This window comes from Trichoplusia ni, chromosome 3 (genome assembly GCF_003590095.1).
Source record: "Trichoplusia ni isolate ovarian cell line Hi5 chromosome 3, tn1, whole genome shotgun sequence".
In the NCBI taxonomy this organism is placed as follows: domain Eukaryota; kingdom Metazoa; phylum Arthropoda; class Insecta; order Lepidoptera; family Noctuidae; genus Trichoplusia; species Trichoplusia ni.
In genome coordinates this window covers 5,095,201-5,115,882 of record NC_039480.1, presented here as the reverse complement: position 1 = coordinate 5,115,882, position 20,682 = coordinate 5,095,201, and the positions used below count along the sequence as shown (strand labels likewise).

At 36.7% G+C, this 20,682-nt stretch overlaps 1 protein-coding gene and 1 non-coding gene across 2 annotated transcripts; both read left to right on the top strand.

Annotated features, from left to right (window-relative positions):
• The first annotated feature begins 779 nt into the window (after positions 1–779).
• On the top strand, positions 780–852 carry Trnav-uac. Its single transcript has one exon. It is a non-coding gene; the product is annotated as a tRNA-Val (tRNA).
• A 2,308-nt stretch (positions 853–3,160) lies between these two features.
• On the top strand, positions 3,161–20,572 carry LOC113509013 (serine protease snake-like). Its single transcript, XM_026892246.1, has 10 exons — positions 3,161–3,234; positions 10,826–10,931; positions 13,852–13,939; positions 14,690–14,800; positions 16,106–16,158; positions 16,643–16,803; positions 17,389–17,583; positions 18,360–18,549; positions 19,511–19,674; positions 20,369–20,572. Exons 2-10 carry the CDS (start codon positions 10,874–10,876, stop codon positions 20,540–20,542), a joined length of 1,194 nt encoding a protein of 397 aa, XP_026748047.1. The 5' UTR covers positions 3,161–3,234; positions 10,826–10,873; the 3' UTR covers positions 20,543–20,572.
• Positions 20,573–20,682: the final 110 nt, after the last annotated feature.

Genomic DNA, 20,682 nt, shown 5'->3' with positions numbered 1-20,682 from the left:
GGCGAAGCCGCGGGTGAAAAGCTTGTTACATATAATGTCACAATAAGTTTCCTAAAAAAGGCTTTACAACTAAAGCAACGTACTGATACTGCCATCTAGTGTCGAGTAGTCAAAACATTAATAGTACAATGTGAGTTCCTTGCTACTCTTTAATAGAGGGCGCTGTTTTCAGCATGAACATTTCCTCTAAACTAGTTTTGTGTAGCTCTTGTTTTCATGTGTGCACAGGTTTTTTAACTTACCTAACCTAAGTACATATTATCAATTACATGGTAGTGATAACCTATCTTACTAGTTTTTAACTATTTATATTAATTATAATCATTTTATAATGCAATAGCCACAAGATATTAAGAGGAAAATTTACATGAGTACTAATGAATCTAATGATGACTCAAAACAAGTCATTCTCTATTACTAGAATGATTTATTACAAGTCCTATTATTTATTACGCCTAATCATATTGTGATTGCCGTTTTGCTAATTAATAACGTTGTTGATATCACAAATCATACAGCTTTAAGTTATATTATTTTCGACCTTAGCACTAGGGAATAAGACTCAATTTCGTAACAATTGTTTTTAGACACAAGTAACATTATGACTAAAAATACGAGAAATAAATAATAAAATGCTTGTTTCAGATAAGAAGAGCTTTTGATATAAAATGTGATTTATCATTTCGAAAAAAAAATGTTTTTTTGCCATATGACATCATTAATAAATATGATTGCAGACCTTACAAACATATCTGCAATTTCACCAATGTCTCCAACGGGGTTCCGTGGTGTAGTGGTTATCACATCTGCTTTACACGCAGAAGGCCGCCAGTTCGATCCTGGCCGGAATCATATCTTTTTGCATTTTCTTTCCTTGCCCCACTGCGTGAGAATGCGTAGGTATGCTTTTTAAAAGCATATACATATTATTTGTATACTATTCAATAAATTAAATCAAAATTTCTTCTTGCATATCCAGTCAAGGAAAAGCGCTGCATTTGTACTATACTCATTATTGAAAACCACATTGTCTGGACTTTAAAAGAGGCGATGAACCCTGAGTTTTTAATCTTAACTCCAGCTAGCTTAAAAAAATGACATGTTTAAACTGTTAAAAGTGATGACTATCCTATTTGCAAAATAAATTATTTCATTCCATAATTTATTCAATGTTTCGCTCGGTTTAAATAAGCGGCTGGATTATTCTTGATACATTAAGAAGGTAATGTATACAGGAATACAAGAAGTACACAGAAAATAGGTTTTATCCCCATTTTATGCCCCAAAAGCAATTTATAAGCAAATCCTCTAATATAAGAAACAATTTTAGTTTTATGGCAATATTTATTATTTGGGTGGAAAGTTGATTATAAATGTTACCATAAAACTAAAATTGATTCTTATGTAAGAGGATTTGTTTATAAATTGCTTTTGGGGCAAAGATACCTTGATTGGCTAAGTTGGCTTGTTTGACGGTAGTTAGTTACTATATAAGGTTAATAAACTTTAAAAAAAATTGCGTTCTAGACTCAATTTTTTCTCAATCAATTTTGCACTCTAAATTACAAAGGTTTTTTTTCTTGTCTTAATAGAATTCGTTGCACTCTGCCAACTCTGCGACGATTCTTGGTTGACCATTTCTAAACCCGGCGTTTTAAATTAATGTATTAGTGTTGCACAAAACTTGTATTTACTCATATTTTCCTTATAGAAGTGAAAATACTTTTCACGGGAAAAACCGTTTTCAAATACAACAATATTTTAAGAATTTTAACTCTATACGGGCCTTTTGAAGATAACAAAATATTTGGGTTGAATTGTAAAAATATTTTACCATAAAAATATCATTGTGAAATTATGTGTTTGTTTAATTCTTGTTTATGTGTAAATTTTATAATTTGTAGACTTTTGTCCCCTTTTTTAGTGTTTAAGTTTCTGTTGTAATTGTATTATCTGACTGCCCAACGATTTGGTGTAAACTGTTATGTTGTGTATGTTATTTGATAAATAAATAAATAAATTATATTTAGAAACAATTTATTTTACGATGATAGATTAGGGAGCTATTTTAATAACTCTTTTACCTATTAAGTTAAATATAACGCTATTTTTTGAATTTTTAAATTAAATATCTTGAAATCCTTTAATTCACAATTCAAAATGGCCATTTGCAAGATGGCATTCTTGTAATATTATACCAGCTTACATGAAAAATCTGAATAATTTATCATGTATAAACACAAAATACAGATCTTATTATTTAATACATATACAAAGCTCTGTTCGTCTATAGAACAGAGAAATATGATTAGAATACACAAAAAAACAAGTGCAATATTTTATATAAGTTACAAAACAGGTTTTTATGATCTAAAATCAAGGCAAAGCTGTCAAAGTTTGGTTTTTTTTAATTCAAATTAAAACTTCAAAGTTCTGACAAGATGGCGGCCCTGTGTACTACGTCATTAAAAAAAATATAACTGCGTTGTTTACATGTTGGGATGAGTAAAACCCGTATTCACAACTCGAATGACAATAAAATAAGGCTTAAGCCACACAGTTGGTTCCTAAAAATACTTGTAATTATGTTTATAATATTCCACAACTTTCACACAACGCCATCATCATCGGCCTAGCCTTTTCCCAACTATGTTGGGGTCGGCTACCAGTCCAACCGGTTTCAGCTAAGTACCAGTGTTTTACAAGGAGCGACTGCCTATCTGACCTCCTCAACCCAGTTACCTCGGCCACACGATACCGCTTGGTTAGACTGGTTTTCAAGCTTCTGACTACCTGTAACGACTGTCAAAGATGTATGAATAACAGCCGGGAAATGCTTTCCGAAACTCGGAAACACACGTTATGACAAAGATGGTCACCCATCTACGGACGTCAACCGCGTCAATCGTAGCTTAACCTGTGATCGATTCACTTATACGGTTATAGCTTAGCCACGAACTCCTCAACGCCATCTAGTCTCAAATTAAGCAAAGCTTGTATTATGAGTTCCTGAGGGATCATTTTTGATTCGTAGCAGGCCCGCGGAATCTTCTTAATATAACCTCTTTGCCAACATTTCACAAATAGCAAATCTCATTTTTTATCCTCATTCTGCACTGAGCTTAACAATTAATATTCTCCTTGCGATCCGGTTTTACATCAGTGTTATTTTAAACTCGTTATAAAGGCGACGTGTTACAAGTATAGTGTTATTGCGAGTTATTTTATAATAATGTAAGTTTTTAATTTTATTTTAAAGCTTGACTTTACTTGTCAAAGTCAACCACCATCTTTGTTTTTCGTAAATATGACAGTTAGAAAGGGGTCGAAATGTTAGTGAATTTACTTTTATAAAAAATAATGTGTTTTAAAAGTATTTGTATTTTAATCTTAAGGTATCTTCTGCTACAAGATTTATTGAGTGTTAAATTTAATCGTTTTGTTTATTATACAAAAAATGTTTAGTAATAGGCAAACCAAGTTTAAATATAGTATAACCAGAGCCCAAATTATACTATCCTACTACTATTATAAAGGCGAAAGTTTGTAAGTATGGATGTATGGATGTTTGTTACTCTTCCACGTAAAACTACTGAATGGATTTGAATGAAACTTTACCACAATATAGCTTATACATCAGAATAACACATTCTAATGTGAGGTCGTAAAAAACACATTTTTTGCGCTTATATTACAAACGATGACTGAATCCTACAAGATAGATAGAAGGCAGATAGATAGATAGAACTGATAGAAGGCAGGTATAAATTATAACTTATATCTTCTAACCACGCGGACGAAGTCGCGGGCAACAGCTAGTTCACAATATAAACGATGGATGAATGGACATTTCATTAAATTTGACACTAGTCGTATTCTCCTAAGCTTTTTCAACACAATTATTGGAAATTCATTGACAGCACATAATTGTTTCGCCCCGTAATGATTAAGATATAAAGTACAAATATTAAAATCATTTGAATTGTTTAAACTTTTAAGCACAAACATACCGATCTTTTTGTATTAATATATATCAATCAGAGAAGATAAAACAAAAATCAAAAACGAGAATTAAAAAATAGTTTCAGATATGGAATACTAAGTTAGCAATATAGATCATTGCTGTTTATAAACGATGCTAAGATTAGCTAGATTTAGCTAGATGCTAAGATGCAATGTGTGATACCTGAGTTATTGGCAGTGCCGGCGTAACGGCCACTGACACCCCGGGCGAAAATATTGTGGCGCCCACTCCCAAGTAAAATTATATTAAGAATTTCATCTTTCCTTTAGCGTTACGCTTGGCGGTGGAAGTATTCCACCTCTAGCGTAGAGCACAGTTCTGAGGGTTTGCGCCAGGAGAGGCAAGAGACTCCAACTTCAGACCTTGGCGCCCCCCAGAATTTGTCGCCCTGGGCCATCGCCCCATCACGCCCCCCCTAACGCCGGCACTGGTTATTGGTATAGACAAACATTTGTGATATTGTTTGAACAACAAAACCATACAACCAACTTCAAGTAATAAATTCTGAACCATTCTTGCTGAAATTTTTAATGGTCCAAATGACAGTTATTCCACGTTAAATGAAAGAATCAACGAAATCGACTAATCTACTCCGAAGTTCTGAGGTAACAAATTAGAACAAAACAAAATACAGTCGAATTGAAAACCTCTTCCTCTTTAAAGTCGATTTACAAAATAGAGTTAACATTTTGGTTTCTGAAAATGAGGAACTGTTTTAAAAGATTCTTCATACTTACCTACCTCATCATCGTCCTAGCCTTTTCCCAGCTATGTTGGGGTCGGCTACCAGTCCAACCGGTTTCAGCTGAGTACCTGTGTTTTACAAGGAGCGACTGCCTATCTGACCTCCTCAACAGTTATAGCCAACACGATACTCCCTTAGTTAGACTGGTTGTCAGACTTTCAAGCTTCTGACTACCTGTAACGAATTCTTTAACGTGCCTTCCGAAATACGGAGGACCACGTTATGACAAAGATGGTCACCCATCTACGGACTAGCCGCGTCAAGCGTGGCTTAACCTGTGATCGAATCACTTATGCGGTTATAGCTTAGCCACGAGCTCCTCCTCCTCATACTTACCTACCTACTTTCTTAAATATATTTACTAATAACTTTAAGAATTCGATCGCTTCCATATTAAGTGGTATCTATGGCAATCCTGAATAAGTTTATGATTTACGTATATTATTAATCTGATTCGATTAAATTTTTGTCTTCTTTTGGTTGCCCCATCTTTTCCCGAGCTATTTTGGTATCTGCTTCCATTCCACGGACATGAACACCAGGACCATTACCAGTGCTATATTATCCATAAGGCACTTTAGGCCAGTGCCTAGGGGTCAACGATGACCAGGGGCTCAGAAGTCCCGATTGAAAAATGAAAAGAAAAAACGGGGATTTAAAAAAATCCAAAATTGCGTAGCTGTTGTATGAAAAAGGAGGGCCCGAAACGAACTGTGCCTAGGGGCCCCGAGATGGTTAATCCGGCCCTGACCATTACTTGTGGCAATATACTCAGGAAAAACGTATATTGTCAAATTTTAATCTCATTTCCATTAATTCATCGGCAATTGTAAATAGCAGAATCGGGGCCCAATATGTTACGGAGCGACTGTCTATCTTAAAACACAACATATTATGTTACTGGGTAACACGGTATCACATAGTAATACTATCGATCGCAAAGGAGAAATAAAATATTGTTGATCACGAGAAGCCCGGTTAAACATTCCAGAATGATATACAATTATCGAATTATTCATAGAATTTCTTTACAGAAAATTATTTTGTATTTATTTATTTTTGTTTACCTGTGCCTACTATCCTATTGCCTCTCAAATAACGTAGCTTTCTATTGCTAAAAGTATTGTCGAAATCGGTTCAGTAGTTCCTGAGATTATTTCGTAAACTGGCACAACTTTACCTCTTTAAAATATTAATCAACATTATGGAAGGAGGCCTCTGTTCAGCTGTGTAATATATTGTATTACTAAATGTATAAGATTCTTGGAATAATAAAGATGATAAGAAAAAAACGTGGCCAAAACAAAAAAAAAATGACAAAACGTGTCAAATCATAATACAAATTGTTTTATTATACAAAGAATAATCCGTTTCTCAGTATAAAAGTGTTACCAGTTTAAAAAAATATGCGGGCGTGAGTCAAAACGGGTTCCTAAGATTTGTTTTCTTATTTATCATTGGTTTAAACCCTACTTGCACGCTTGACATAAAGAAAAATGCATGAAATAAAGGTCTACACAGTGTTACATCGCATTGGAATAGAAAACTTCAAATGTATAAGAATGACATTCATTTTCGACAAGTGACGTGACTTTGAGTTGTCAGTTCAATATATTTGAGTGTTTAACGGCATCGGCCGTTTTCAATATTCTATTTTAATAAAATTCCTTTGTCGACAATATGTACAACAAAATTCGGCTACCACACTTTCTTAAATCTTTAAACCGTACATCAAGCGTAGACGTATTTTCCAATGCTCCCGCCAGAATCGCCCGTCATGAATTGTCCCTTTTTTACAGACAGCCTCATTTGCTCACGCACGCGAATTAGTCAAATGACCTTCTAAAATCATTATATTTAATTTCGCGCCTTACACTATCTGTCTCCAATTCCTGCTACAAACAATAGGTATATCTATCCTTTTCTCCTTACTCATGTTTCAATAACATACCGGCGGAGAGCAATTCCATGAATGACTTACTTGATGGATTCTTTCATACAAAGAATGTATATTTTTTCAATTTATCTGCCAGATAGCAGCTTGTGAAACAGGCGCTAAATGATGCAAGGGTTTACTTAGGCGTATTTATCGGGATCGCCCGACTAATTTCGGACCGTACCGGAGTCCTTAATCATGAGCTGACGCGATTCGAAAAATACACCGATACAATACGCGACAGTTAACCGTTGCGTCATTTAATTATGAATCATTCTTACGGAAGTTCATGTAAATGATTATTATTACTTATATATTAGCATCCAAACCAGTTTGCAAATTCTTTTTGGCTTTTTTCATCACGAGTTCGTCTAGAAATGGAAAGTATAATGTGAAAGTACATAATGTGCTCAGTGTGAACTCTTCACTTGAGTTTTCTTCTCCCATCCATAGTTTACCTTAGTCCAAAACCAGCTCAACTAGTTATACACAGCCCTTGAAATAACGAAATTCATAGTGGTTTCTTAGGTTTACGCGAATGTTAGACATTGAAATGAAACTACTTTTACGGATTTTATCGCGGTTTAATTTTAGATTTTAGTTCCCGACGTTTCGAAACCTTTGCAGGTATCATGGTCACGGACAGACTGAGATGGCGTTCGTCTTGACAGGAGATGTTGCTCGTTCTACCTTCATATTTTAATTAATTATTTGTGGTCCGACCTACGCAGTATGAGCTCACTGTGTCTTGATGTCTTGCAGCGCTGCTCTTGGGTTTGGCCTTGAGTTTATTTATTATTGGATCCCAAGTAGGTGATATCTTCCAGCCATCTTCTCTATTGAAATTAGGGTGTTTTTTAATTTCAATAGCCTCGCGAAACATCCTAGGTAGGAATTTGGATTCTTTAGCGAGGATCTGTGGTTGGTCAAATCTAATATAATGGCTGGAACCTTCAGCATGTTCGGCGACTGCAGACTTCGTTGAGCGGCGGTCGCCGAACATGCTGAAGGTTGCGAGTTTGAGTTTGAGTTCGAGTGCGGGTTTGATATAGATGCAGTATTTATACGGGACGCATTTTTAACTAGTTATTTTAGAAATCAGACATATATTTAAAAAGTAACCAAACCAAATCATTTTCCTATGTATTGCAAAGCAGTAGATTTTTTTCTAATGTTCTTTTATTAAAAATAAAGCAGTAAAATGGTATAATCTCCACGAATTGGAGGTGATTTGGGGATAATTTTACTTGTAAAGTGATGCCAATAGAAAAATTATGGCTAAACCAAATTACGTATCATGTAGATTACTAACTATTTTATGCAGATATAAATTCTCTGTGCCGACGAAAAGCTGTTTCATCTGCACGCTTTCTTCAAGCTTTTTACGAAAGATCAGCCTTGCCTTAAGCATTTTTTCTACACAATAATTGTAAATTCAGTATGGGGCGGTACACTTAAGATCAATACAATTCACTTCCAATTATTGTACTGGCAAAATGCTTAAGAGAATAGGAATAATTTCAAATTTAATCCAATTGCCAATCATTCATCGGCCATTGTAAATAGCAGAATCGGGGCCCTGGTTTCGGGTAGCTCAGGACACTGCGTGGAAGGATTTTAGAGAGGCCATTGCCCAGCAGTGGGACATAGATAGCTAGATAAACGAAATTAAAGATAGCCCTCCTTTGCTGTTTGCCTTAGTAAGATTGTTTATCAACAAAATGTTTATGAGAAAAAAAATACTTAAATAGCGGAATTGGGTCGCTGTTGTACTTGGCTTACTATACTATACACGGTGATTTTTTAGTTGTCTTACAAAAGCAGCCCAGTTCATGTATCCGACGTAAAATACCCTTAGGCGCGATTATTATTTTTTTATCATCAATTAAGATAATAAGTACGAAGAAAAATTAAACAAGAGAAATCTGAAATATACTCTTAAAAATGATAAAAACGCCGCCGCCCGCGCCCCTCACCATTGTTACAAGGCTCGGACCGCGCTCGCATCAGAGCTGTGTTTCTAAAAAACTATGAATTAGATCATAATATTGAATAAAAATTGCATTTAATTTTTTTCAAATCTCATAAATACCTATTTTTTATCATGAACGTGTTCTAGTCATTGGATACATGAACTGGACTGCTTTTGTAAGACGACTAAAAAATCACGGTGTATTTGTTACGTTGTCTATACATACAATGGCTCATTTAAATACGGTCAAAAGGACTAAATTGACAGACTAGTTTTTATAAAAACATATGGAACCTGTTTGGTATAAACTATGATACAAAAAGTTCTTAATCAAAAGTCTTTGTTCGCATACTTTACTAAGTTTTTCATTTCCTAAACGTTGTTGTTTATTTATGTTAAGGGTTTCTAAATTCAGTGGGTAAAAAGCGGACATATTTACTTACTGAGAATCCCTTTTTTGTTCGTCGGTCTGTCACCAAGCTGTATCTAATAAGCCTTGTTAGCTAGACAATTGATTTTTTTTCAGATGGTGCATTTTTTTCGCCACTACAATTACAAATAAGATAAAAAATAATAATTTGAGGTTAAATAACGCTTGATACAGTCATCAATTTGTTGATGCGACTCTGAGGGTTAGGTTACAACTAGAAAGAAAAACAAATCAGTTAGGTGACAGATAATTTAATATGGAGGAGCTCGTGGCTAAGCTATAACCGCATAAGTGAATCGATCACAGTTTAAGCTATGCTTGACGCGGTTGGTCTGTAGATGGATGACCATCTTTGTCATAACGAGTTCCTCCGTGTTTCGAAAGGCACGTTAAATTGTGGGTCCCGGCTGTTATTCATACATCTTTGACTGTCGTTACAGGTAGTCAAAAGCTTGAAAAAAGTCTGACAACCAGTCTAACCAAGGGGTATCGAGTTGCCCAGGTAACTGGGTTGAGGAGGTCAGATAGGCAGTCGCTCCTTGTAAAACACTGGTACTTAGCTGAAACCGTTTAGACTGAAAGCCGACCGCAAAATAGTTGGGAAAAGGCTAGGCCAATGATGATATTTCTGAAGTCACCCAAATTTTGAGGTTAGATAACCATAAATTGACTTGTCAATCGATTTTGTTTCTCTTTACCCTGTGTAGTCGCAAGCCCGACTAAAAATGACCAAATGACCTTTTTATTACCAAATCAAAGGAGCATTTATAAGTAGGTACCTTTCGGACTATATGCATATAATTAGTTTTTATACGGGTGCAAAATATGTGCATGTAAATCAGTTCTTAATATTCAAACATGTCAAAATACCGGTAATGCTTAATGTAATCTAAAACTATATCTGGGTATCTAAAGCGTTACTATGTGATATTGTGTTACCCAGTAACATGTGTTGTGTTGTCAGATAGACAGTCGCTCTGTTACATACTGGTGTTCAGCTGTCAGTGAGCCTGGAAGCCGAAATAAAAATCAATCGATTTTACTATTTTAAAGCACAGTCAACGGTAAAATTAGAAATTCAAAACATATGAACGGAGTTTGCGGGCTTCGAAGCAATAGGGATGATGACATTTTTTTTTGCAACGTCCGTCTTCTAGTTTTTTGTATAATAATGACTACGTATTTTTTTATTTGTCACGCAAACATAAATTGACCAAATTACAGTGAATGAAACTTACGCGTGACGTCACCATTGAGTATAAATTTTACTCTATCGTTACGTCACAAGCCCTCTCTCCTAAACTTAAAAGCAGTTAATCTTTGTCAATTCTAGTTTTTCTGAAAAAGTAAAAAATACGTGTCTCATACTTTTCAATTATCTAACTGAGGGACTAATGAGATTTTTCCTTTTTATACCCGTCATCATCCCTATTCAAAAGTATGTGAACCAAAGTTGGAGATAGCCTAGTACAACCGAAAAAAAGGCAGTTCTAAAGCGGACTCATTAGTATTGAATATCTGATTATGATTATCAACTTTAGCTGTTATTTTTAAACGACTCCCGCACTATGGATTTTTATCCTTGTATCGCGGGGTTTCACGAACACTGAAGTATGTGACTTGAATGTGCACAAAGACGCCCATTGATTGACTGTACAACAAATAGAGTACCTATAGAATATTAAAAAATAAACTAATACCTAATTTTTTGTCCTCAGTAAAAACCAAGATGGCGAATTGATTAACAAGCTGTCAAATCCGCCGCCATGTTGCGAATTATTATCGTGACAATTCTTTTTGTGGCGCAAAGCAACGGGCAAAGAGGTGAGATATAGGATCTACAAGATACATAAGGTCATCGAAAAGACGAGACGAAATTCGATTTATTATAATCAATGTAGCCTTTTCCCAATTATGTTGAGGTCGGCTTCCAGTCTAATCGGATGCAGCTAAGTACCAGTGTTTTACAAGGAGCGACTGCCTATCTGACCTCCTCAACCCAGGGATCCCATTCCACTATTTATAATAGAAATGATGACTGGGTATAAAAAGAAAAAAAATCATGAGTCCGTCAGTTAGATAATTGAAAAGTATGAGACACGTATTTTTTCCTTTTTCAGAAAAACTAGAATTGACAAAGATTAACTGCTTTAAAGTTTAGGAGAGGGGGCTCGCGACGTAACAATAGAGTAAAATTTGTACTCAATCGTGACGTCACGCGTAAGTTTCATTCACTGTAATATGGTCAATTTATGTTTGCGGGACAAATTAAAAAATACGTATCCATTATTATACAAAAATCTACAAGAAGGACACTGCAAAAAAAAAATGTCAGCATCCCTATTGTCGATGAGAGTTCCGCCCCGCACTGTATTTCAAATTAGTTTGTTGGCAAAATGCTGAATATAATACGAATAGTGTACAATTTAATCCAATTTCCTTTCATACATCGGCGATTGTAAATAGCAGAATTAGAATCCTGGTATCTTGCTATCATCGTTTACGACTTTATTAGGTTATAACAGAACGTATTTTGGTGATTCCCCTTCATTATCTTCTAAGAATAAATGAAACCCTTTGTATTTGTTTTCCTCTGATTCATAAAATATATTTTCCTGTCTTAAAACTTGAGTTTTTGACTGCACTGTTGGTCTAGTGGTTAGTGACCCTGACTGCTGTACCGGAGGTCGTGAGTTCTATTCCCACCGAGGACAAATGTTTGTGTGATGAGCACGATCATTTGTTATGTGTCTGGGTGTAATTTATCTATATTATGTATGTATTTAGAAATATATAAGTATGTTTATCAGTTGTCTAGTACTCATAATACAAGCTTTGCTTAGTTTGAGACTAGATGGCGTTGGGTGAATGATAAAAAAAACTTGAAATTGTAGATATGATTATCAGATGCTTACTTACTGAAACCCACCAATGTTCCTTCCTTTCCCTTTTTTATTTAAGATTTGTTTTTTTTAGCCTATTTGCACGGAACCTTCATAACCGCGAGTCCGACTTGCACGTGACCGGTATTAAAGATGAATATACAGACACGTCATTATTTAATATTTGCATATTTATTTGTGTTCGTCATTCTTTAGGGGTATTTACCTGATTTTGTTGCCTTATACATTCCAATTGCGTCGGATTGAGGTGTTATAAAACTTTGAATAACGTCGTGTGTCAGTTTAGGAGCTCGTGGCTAAGCTATAACTGCTCAAGTTGATCGATCACAGGTTAAGTTACCTTTGACACGGTAGCTCTGTTTATGGGTGACCTTTGTCAAAACGAGTTACTCCGTGTTTCGGAAGGCACGTTAAATTGTAGGCTGTTATTCATACATCTTTGACAGTGGTTACGGATAGTCAGAAGCTTGGAAGTCTGACAAACAGTGTGATTAAGGGGTATGGTGGTGCCCAGGTAACTGGGTTGAGGAGGTCAGATAGGCAGTCGCTCCTTATAAAACAGTGGTGCCTACTTAATTACATCCGGTTAGACTGGAGGCCGACCCCAACATAAGACGATATTCGCAGTTGGATTCACAAACATACAATTCACATGCACAAAGACACCCAACTCAGGACAAGCATTTGTGGATCAACCTGATGCTTGCCCGGAAGATCGAACTCACGATCTCCGGATTACGCAAAACATATAAAAGCATCTTATATATATATACGTCCCACTGCTGGGCACAGGCCTCTTCCCCTATAGAGAAGGTTTGAGCATAGATCACCCCGCTAGCTCACTGCGGGCGATTTCAGATTCCAATATTTGTAATCCAGGTTTCCTCACGATGTTGTCCTTCACCGTTTGTCAGTGGTGTCTTAGAATAATTAAAAAAGTACATATAACATTGGAAAGTCACATTGGTACTTAACCTGCGTTGGGATCGACCCTGCACCTCATACATAGGCCAAGGCCGTCACGATATATCCGTTAAGAATCCAAAGAATATAAACAATTAGTCATAGAATTCTTAGCATTTGTGAAGTAATCAGAAATATACAGAATCGTAATATACATAAATCTCGTGTCACAATGTTTGTCCTCAATGGACTCCTAAACCACTTAACCGATTATAATAAAATTCGCACACCATGTGCAGTTCGATCCAACTTGAGAGATAGGATAGTTTAAATCTCAAGTTATAGTCGCAATTTCTTCTAACCACGAGGACGAAGTCGCGGGCAACAGCTAGTATAAATATATTAAAATATATGTAAAGTAAATATACCTAGGTACAAGAATTGTTATTTATCATGTGCAACTGTCTGGCCTGTTGATCTGTTAATCTCGTGGTTAGTGATCCAGACTGCTATAACTATAACCCGGCAGTCGTGGGTTCGATTCCCACCCAAAGCAAATGTTTGTGAGTTAAGCACGATCATTTGTTCTGAATCGGGATGTAATTATGTATTTTCAATGGTTTATCGACCATTAAGTACATGCTCATCTGCACATTTTGCTCATCGCGTATTTAATTCTTCGCAATCGCCCGACTAGTTTCGGACCCACTCACCACTGACGGTCGTTCAGTTCGACTTATTCGACCAACTCATGAATAAGGACGGTCTGGTCCGAAACTAGTCATAGGACACCGAAACGTACGCTTGAGGATACCGTTCTAAATGCACTTCAAGTTATCGTGGAATACTTAAACGCGCACGTCACACGATCATGCATAAGTTAATTATTAAGTATCATGGAAACAATTTTATTAATACTTTTTTTATTGTGTTTACAGAAGGGGAATCTTGCGTAGATCAGTATGCGGGCACAGCAGGAATATGCACGCAGGCAAACAAGTGTCAATCAGCCAAAACTGATTTCCAGTAAGTTATTTAGACAATGTTACGTATACTATGCCCCGTTTGTTCTTCACTTACCATATAATTACACGGGAAATTATTAAATACTAGCTTTTCGCCCGCGGCTTCGCCCGCTTCGATATCGGTTATAAGAACTCTTCAAAAGTCCGGGATAAAAACTATCCTATGTTCTTTCTCGAGGTCAACTCTATCTCTGTACCAAATTTCATTAAAATCAGTTCAGTGGATTAGACGTAAAGCGTAACAAACAGACAGACAGACAGAGCTACTTTCGCATTAATAATATTAGTAGGGATACTAGCTGTCCCGGCGAACTACGTACCGCCTATGTATAGTCAATGATAACAATGCAGACAAAAACACATTGCTTTTTTTGCAACTTTTCCTAATTTTATCACCGTTTAAACCTCCCCTGGACTTTTACAAATATTTCGATATTAAAATAAGTATGTAAGTATAAATGTAGACAGATTTCAAAAAAACAAATCACTTAATATGATGAAATGTATGGTAGTGGGAGCTAGTTACATCACTTGCTAGCAAAAAGCGTACTGGTAAGTGACGTCACACGAGATTTTGTTTCACTGTGCCTCTCTATCTAGTACCTATTTTTTGTTTGCGAGATAAAAGAAAATATACACAATTATTTTTTAGAAAATCTGTCTTACTGACTACTTAATCAATTTTTTTGCCAAATACTCTATTATTGGTAGTCAAGATGCAAGTATTCATAATTATAAAATATATTTCCAGATTGAACGGTATTCGCCCAACATTCTGCAGCTACACAGCTTTCGGTTCGGCACTCGTGTGTTGTCGAGATGGCACCAATATACTACAGACAGTCAATACTAAGGATAGAGAGTAAGTAATTATTAAATTGAAAAGCCAAAGATAAACCCAGACTCAGGACAAGCATTCATGGATCAGTGGATCACACAAATGCTTGTCTTACGCGATAAATTCGTGGATCACATCATTGGCCTAGCCTTTTCCCAACTATGTTGGGGTCGGCTACCAGTCCAACTGGTTTCAGCTAAGTACCAGTATTTTACAAGGAGCGACTGCCTATCTGACCTCCTTAACCCACCTGGGCAACACGACACCCCTTGGTTAGACTGGCTGTCAGACTTTTTCAAGCTTCTGACTACCTGTAACGACTGTCAGAGATGTAGGAATAACAGCCATGGATCACATGAATATATATTAAAATTATTTTCCTTATGTAAATAAGTACTTTTATATAATTCACAGTTTGTATGTATAATTAGGATAGTATGTAAGGCTACGTTTATGATTTGTTTATAAGTACACTTACCTCTTGTTATCTCAGCATCGCCCTTTGGTTGACTCGTGGAGAATGCCTCAGGCATTAAGTCCGCCATTGTATATTTTCAATGTACAAAAATTGTAAGTAAATGCCTGTCCTACGTGGGCATCGAAACATCACGTTGAGCGTAATAAGTTTATCTTGGTACCCCACTCTGCTTCTGCATTTGTAGTCTTTTGTGTCAAGAAATACTTTTTAAGCCCCCCTCGTAAAAATAATGGTGTCATAAGTTTGACGTGTCTGTGTAGACAGATATCATCACTCCACGCATCATAGCTCAGTAACGGATATCATGAGCGATTATCAATTAGATCGAGACTATCAAATATTATTTCAATAAATTAAGAGGTATTATTTCTATATGTATTCGTATATTATTTACTAGCTGTTGCCCGCGACTTCGTCCGCGTGGTTAGATGATATAAGTCATGATTTATACCTGCCCTGTTTTTTCCACAATTTCTATTGTAGCTTCGCTGCTATTAGTCGCAGCGTGATGATTATATCCTAAAAACTTTCTTGATAAATGGTCTATAAAACACAAAAAGAATTTTTCAATTCGAACCAGTAGTTCCTTAAATAAGCGCGTTTAAACAAACAAACAAACTCTTCAGCTTTATATAGTACCATAGATTATTTGATAAATAAAGAGGAATTATTTCCATACGTATTCGTATATTGTTTATAAATAGCCATAGTTCTTTTTACTAGTCTTAATTGCTTCGTTTTGTACTGTTGTTCCTATTAAAACTGTCATTCCATTTGACCCAAAGGTTGTCTGGTAGATACCTGGTTAAAAATTTGTATAAATAGTAATTAAATTTAACTAACTTTTTCAGTACTCGTCCGGTCTGGAGCAGTTCACCGGATAACAGGAGAGTCAGCGAGAGAAGTGAGTAGCATCTTTAGAATTGAAGTCATTTATAGTCAACCGTCTTCAAAAAGCACTAGGTTATCTGGGGCTTTGTACTAGAATGCACGGCTAGCCGTGTGGTTGAGTTTGCCAAGCCAAACATTCATAATTATAAAGGTTCATTCAATCCGAAGTTATGATGTAACAAAGACACCCAGACTCAGGACAAGCATTCGTGGATCACACAAATGCTTGTATTACACGAAGATTGAACCCGCGACGCGTGGCGTTCCTTATCCGCTATCCATGCAGTCAATGTATAGGGGTGGAGACAAGTAACGTCACTTGCCAGTAAAAAACGTACTTGTAACTGACGTCATACGAGATTTTATTTCACTGTCCCTTCAGGTTTTGTTTAAGAGATAAAAGAAAAATACATATCTACTATTTTTTTTAAATCTGTCTAACGGACTTAAGATATTTTTTGTCCAATATCTTATTAATAAATTATTCTGTTTTTTAGAATGCGAGGAGTACAGTAGCGCAGTGACTCAGAAAGTGGACTACATCCCGCTGTTGCCGAACCCGCAGACACTGTCCATATCGTCAGCTAAGTGTGACTACACGGGCATCAAACTGATTGTCGGAGGTCAGAATGCCAATACCGGGGAATTTCCGCATATGGTACGTGTTTTTATAATAGTGGCTGTTGCCCGCGACTCTGTCCGCGTGGACTTCAGTTTACAGCGCGCGGTGGTTCCCGTTTCCGTGGGGAAACTGGGATAATTATGTAGCCTAGAGCGCCCCAATCCCCCCCCAATTACCGCCTAAATTTTACATGGCAAACAACGTGTGCTGGGACAGCGAAAACGGCAACTGTGGAGTTTCTCGCCGGTCCTTCTCCAAAACACTGTAATTTTGGAACCGTGCAATTACAGTCAATAATGTAACGTTTTGAAAAAGTGCCTGGAAAACTTTTTATTTTAAGCTATGACTGTCATAATTTTTAATAGCGAAAGTTTTAATAGCATTAGAAATCGAAAAACCCAAATTTTAATAAAATCGGTCCAGCCGTTTTTAATAGTTCTAAATTGCATTGTCATCGGGTTTGAAGCTACCCTGAAAATTTCATCCTGCTAGCTTATCGGGAAGTGCCTCAAAATTGAGTTACAAAAATCCAACCGGAACGACAAACAAACAAGAAAGTGAGTGTATAAAAACGTGGGAACAACTGCGTTCAGTAATAGAAATTTCTTTTTCTTTTTCCAGGCGGCCATTGGCTGGGCAGATTTCGACGGCACCTACAAGTTTAGCTGTGGAGGAAGTCTTATCAGCCCTCGTTTTGTGGTAACAGCTGGTCATTGCATAAGAGACCCTAATGCACAGAACCCAGAGCCGGTTATCGTACGACTCGGAGATCAGAATATTGATAACTCAGTGAAGGATGGCGCTAATCCTGTTGACGTAAGTTTTTCTTTAATTAAATAATTTAAAAACTAAATTAATAACATTTTTAACGTTTTAGAATATAATAAGAGTAATTTATGAGATAATAAATAGGTAATCAGTCTTAATTTATTCTTACGAAGCCCATGTCTAAGCTACAACTGCACAAGTTGATAGATCACAGGTTAAGGTCCACATTATACGGTCGGTTTGTGGATGGGTGACCATCTATGTCATAAGGAGTTTCTCCGAGTTTTATTTGCTGTGACAGCCGGCTGTTATTTGCACATCTTTGATAGTCGTTACGGGTAGTCAGAGGCTTGACAGTCTGACAACCAGTCTGGCTAAGATATCACCTTAGTCGTCTCTTGAGGACTTCAACTCCTCATCGATCGATCAACCTCAAGAAGCGACTGATACTACTGACAAACGGTAAAAGATAACATCGTGAGGAGAACTGGATTTCAACGTTTATAAGCTTGAATTGTCTATCTGTTTATGACACTATAACGCCCGGATCAACGGAGTAATCGATTTCAATTTAATTTATTTTGTATTAAAGGTAAATTATGGGCGAATTTTCTTTGACATATTTGATAAAAATCGCTTCATCAGATTAACTTAAGATGATGAAATGTATGGCAGTGGCGGCTAGTAACATCATACATGCTAATATTTTAAGAAATGTTTGTTAAAAATCGCTCCATCCATTAAAAATTGTATGACTGTAACTTTTTACCGTCAGTTTTTTTAATTTTACCTTGTTATCATAATATTTCTAACTTTATCCCCAGGTCCCAATTCGCACAATCCACAGACACCCCGAATACCATCCCCCGATGGTATACAACGACATAGCTCTCCTAGAACTGGCTACGGATGTAGATTTTCGTCCGGCAGTGCGCCCCGCCTGTCTCTGGACGCAACCTGACTTCGGAGGGCATGAGAAGGTCATAGCGACTGGATGGGGAGTCATTGACACCCGTAAGTTATTATTTATTAGTACTCTTGCCTGTAGATATATGTAGATAAATAGAAAATAATATCACGGGATCATAGAATCGGGAAAACTATCCTATGTGTTAATGCAGGGGGATTATAACATCGGGATAAAACTAGATTATGTGTTAATGCAGGGCCCCAATTCTACCAACAATGTCCGATGAATGAAGGGTCTAATTGAAATTTTGAAACTATTGCTATTCTCTTAAGCATTTTGCCAATAGGTACATTAATTAGAAATCCTATGAATTGACCGTGAGTGTTCCGACCCTAACGAATTTAATTATACGAATAGAACCAATTTAATCCAATTTCAATCAATCAATAACTTTATTGCATTCCATAATGTGTACAAAGCTGGTAGGTAAAATTAAAAGAAACAATTATGGACCCTGTCGGGCACAGCAAAATTAGTTTTTTAGAGGAGAGGATGAAGAGCGCTTTTTAACATTTTAATATTAAAATCAAGGAAGAGAATCTTACTTTTACATAATTTTTCCATTAATTCATCGGCTATTGTAAATAAAAGACTTGGACCCCAGGTTATTTAATAAACTATCTGTGTACCGAGTTTCGACTGAATGCTTCAGTGGGTTTTGCGTGAAAGAGGAACAAACATCCATACATACTAGCTCTCGTGTTTATAATATTAGTAGGCGTAGCTGGTGCCTGCGACTTCAATGCCAAGTGCCATCTAGTGTCAAACTAAGCAAAGCTTGTATTATGAGTACTAGACAACTGATAAACATACTTATATATTTCTAAATACATACATTATATAGATAAATTACACCAAGACACAGAATAAACGATCGTGCTCATCACACAAACATTTATCCTGAGTGGAAATCGAACCCACGACCTCCGGTATATACCATACCAGCGACTGCCAATAACCACACTCCTCTATTACATAACGCTAAAACTGTTTTTCTATTGGCAGGCACTCGAAAAACTTCGAAAGAACTACAGAAGGTGTCCTTATCGCTACTCCCGAACGACTACTGCGACGATTTGCTGAAAAATATCAGAAATAGACACTTTAGCGGTTTTCAGCCGACACAAATGTGCGCTGGAGAGCTACGCGGTGGCAGGGATACCTGTCAGGTGAGCTGAATAATGAGGTTTTATATGAAAAGTCTATTAATTACTTTGAACCAGGATGAAGGCTTTGGATGTTCAGCGGAGTTAGGCTAAAGACAGGCCGCATTTGAACTGCGATCCAACCGCAAATTCTTGTTTTTCTTTTACTTTAATAGAAACGACTCTCGCAGTAAGGAGTTTAATCCTTGTGTCGCGGGGGGCTTTTACAAACATTCAACTCACGTGTACAAAACACCCAGATTTAGAACAAGCATTAGTGGTTCACACAAGCTTGTCCTATTCGGGGATCGAGCCCGCGAAACAACCACTATCGCGATCACTAAACGCTATCCGTGCAGTCAGATTGTATTCAAGTAGCACGACTGCAATAAAATAGCAAACCAAATGTGCAGTCCGAATGCAACTTAATTGACGTGTGGAAATGCGGTCTTTTTCTCTAGAACCTTATTGTTGAGACTATAGAAGCTTTAAAATTATCATTATCAGACTTGCCTTTTCCCAAGTATGTAAGGGTCGGCTTCCAGTCTAACCAGATGCAGCAAAGTGCTAGTGTTTTATAAGGAGTGACTGTGAAATGAATGTTGGACCCGTAGTTCTGGCGATTAACGCGTTCAAACCATCAAACCAACTTTTCACCTTTAGACACGTAATACTTCGTACAGGTTTGAATAAATCAACATAACTTCCACTTCCCCAGGGTGATTCCGGCTCGCCCCTCCAAGTGGTATCCAAGGACAACTCCTGTATATTCTACGTGGTGGGTGTCACGTCATTTGGTAAGAAGTGCGCTGAAAGTGGCCGCCCAGCCGTCTACACGAGGATATCAAGCTATGTCGATTGGATAGAAAGTGTTGTATGGCCCGGGGAATGAAAGAAATAAACTGTTTTTAAAATGAAAAGTTCTTCTTTCTTTGGAAATTACCCTGATGTACTACACGAAGACTGTAAATAACGCTGTTTAAAATAGATTGTCTTATTTTTCTTTAAGAAATTACCCTTTGTTCCGGATGC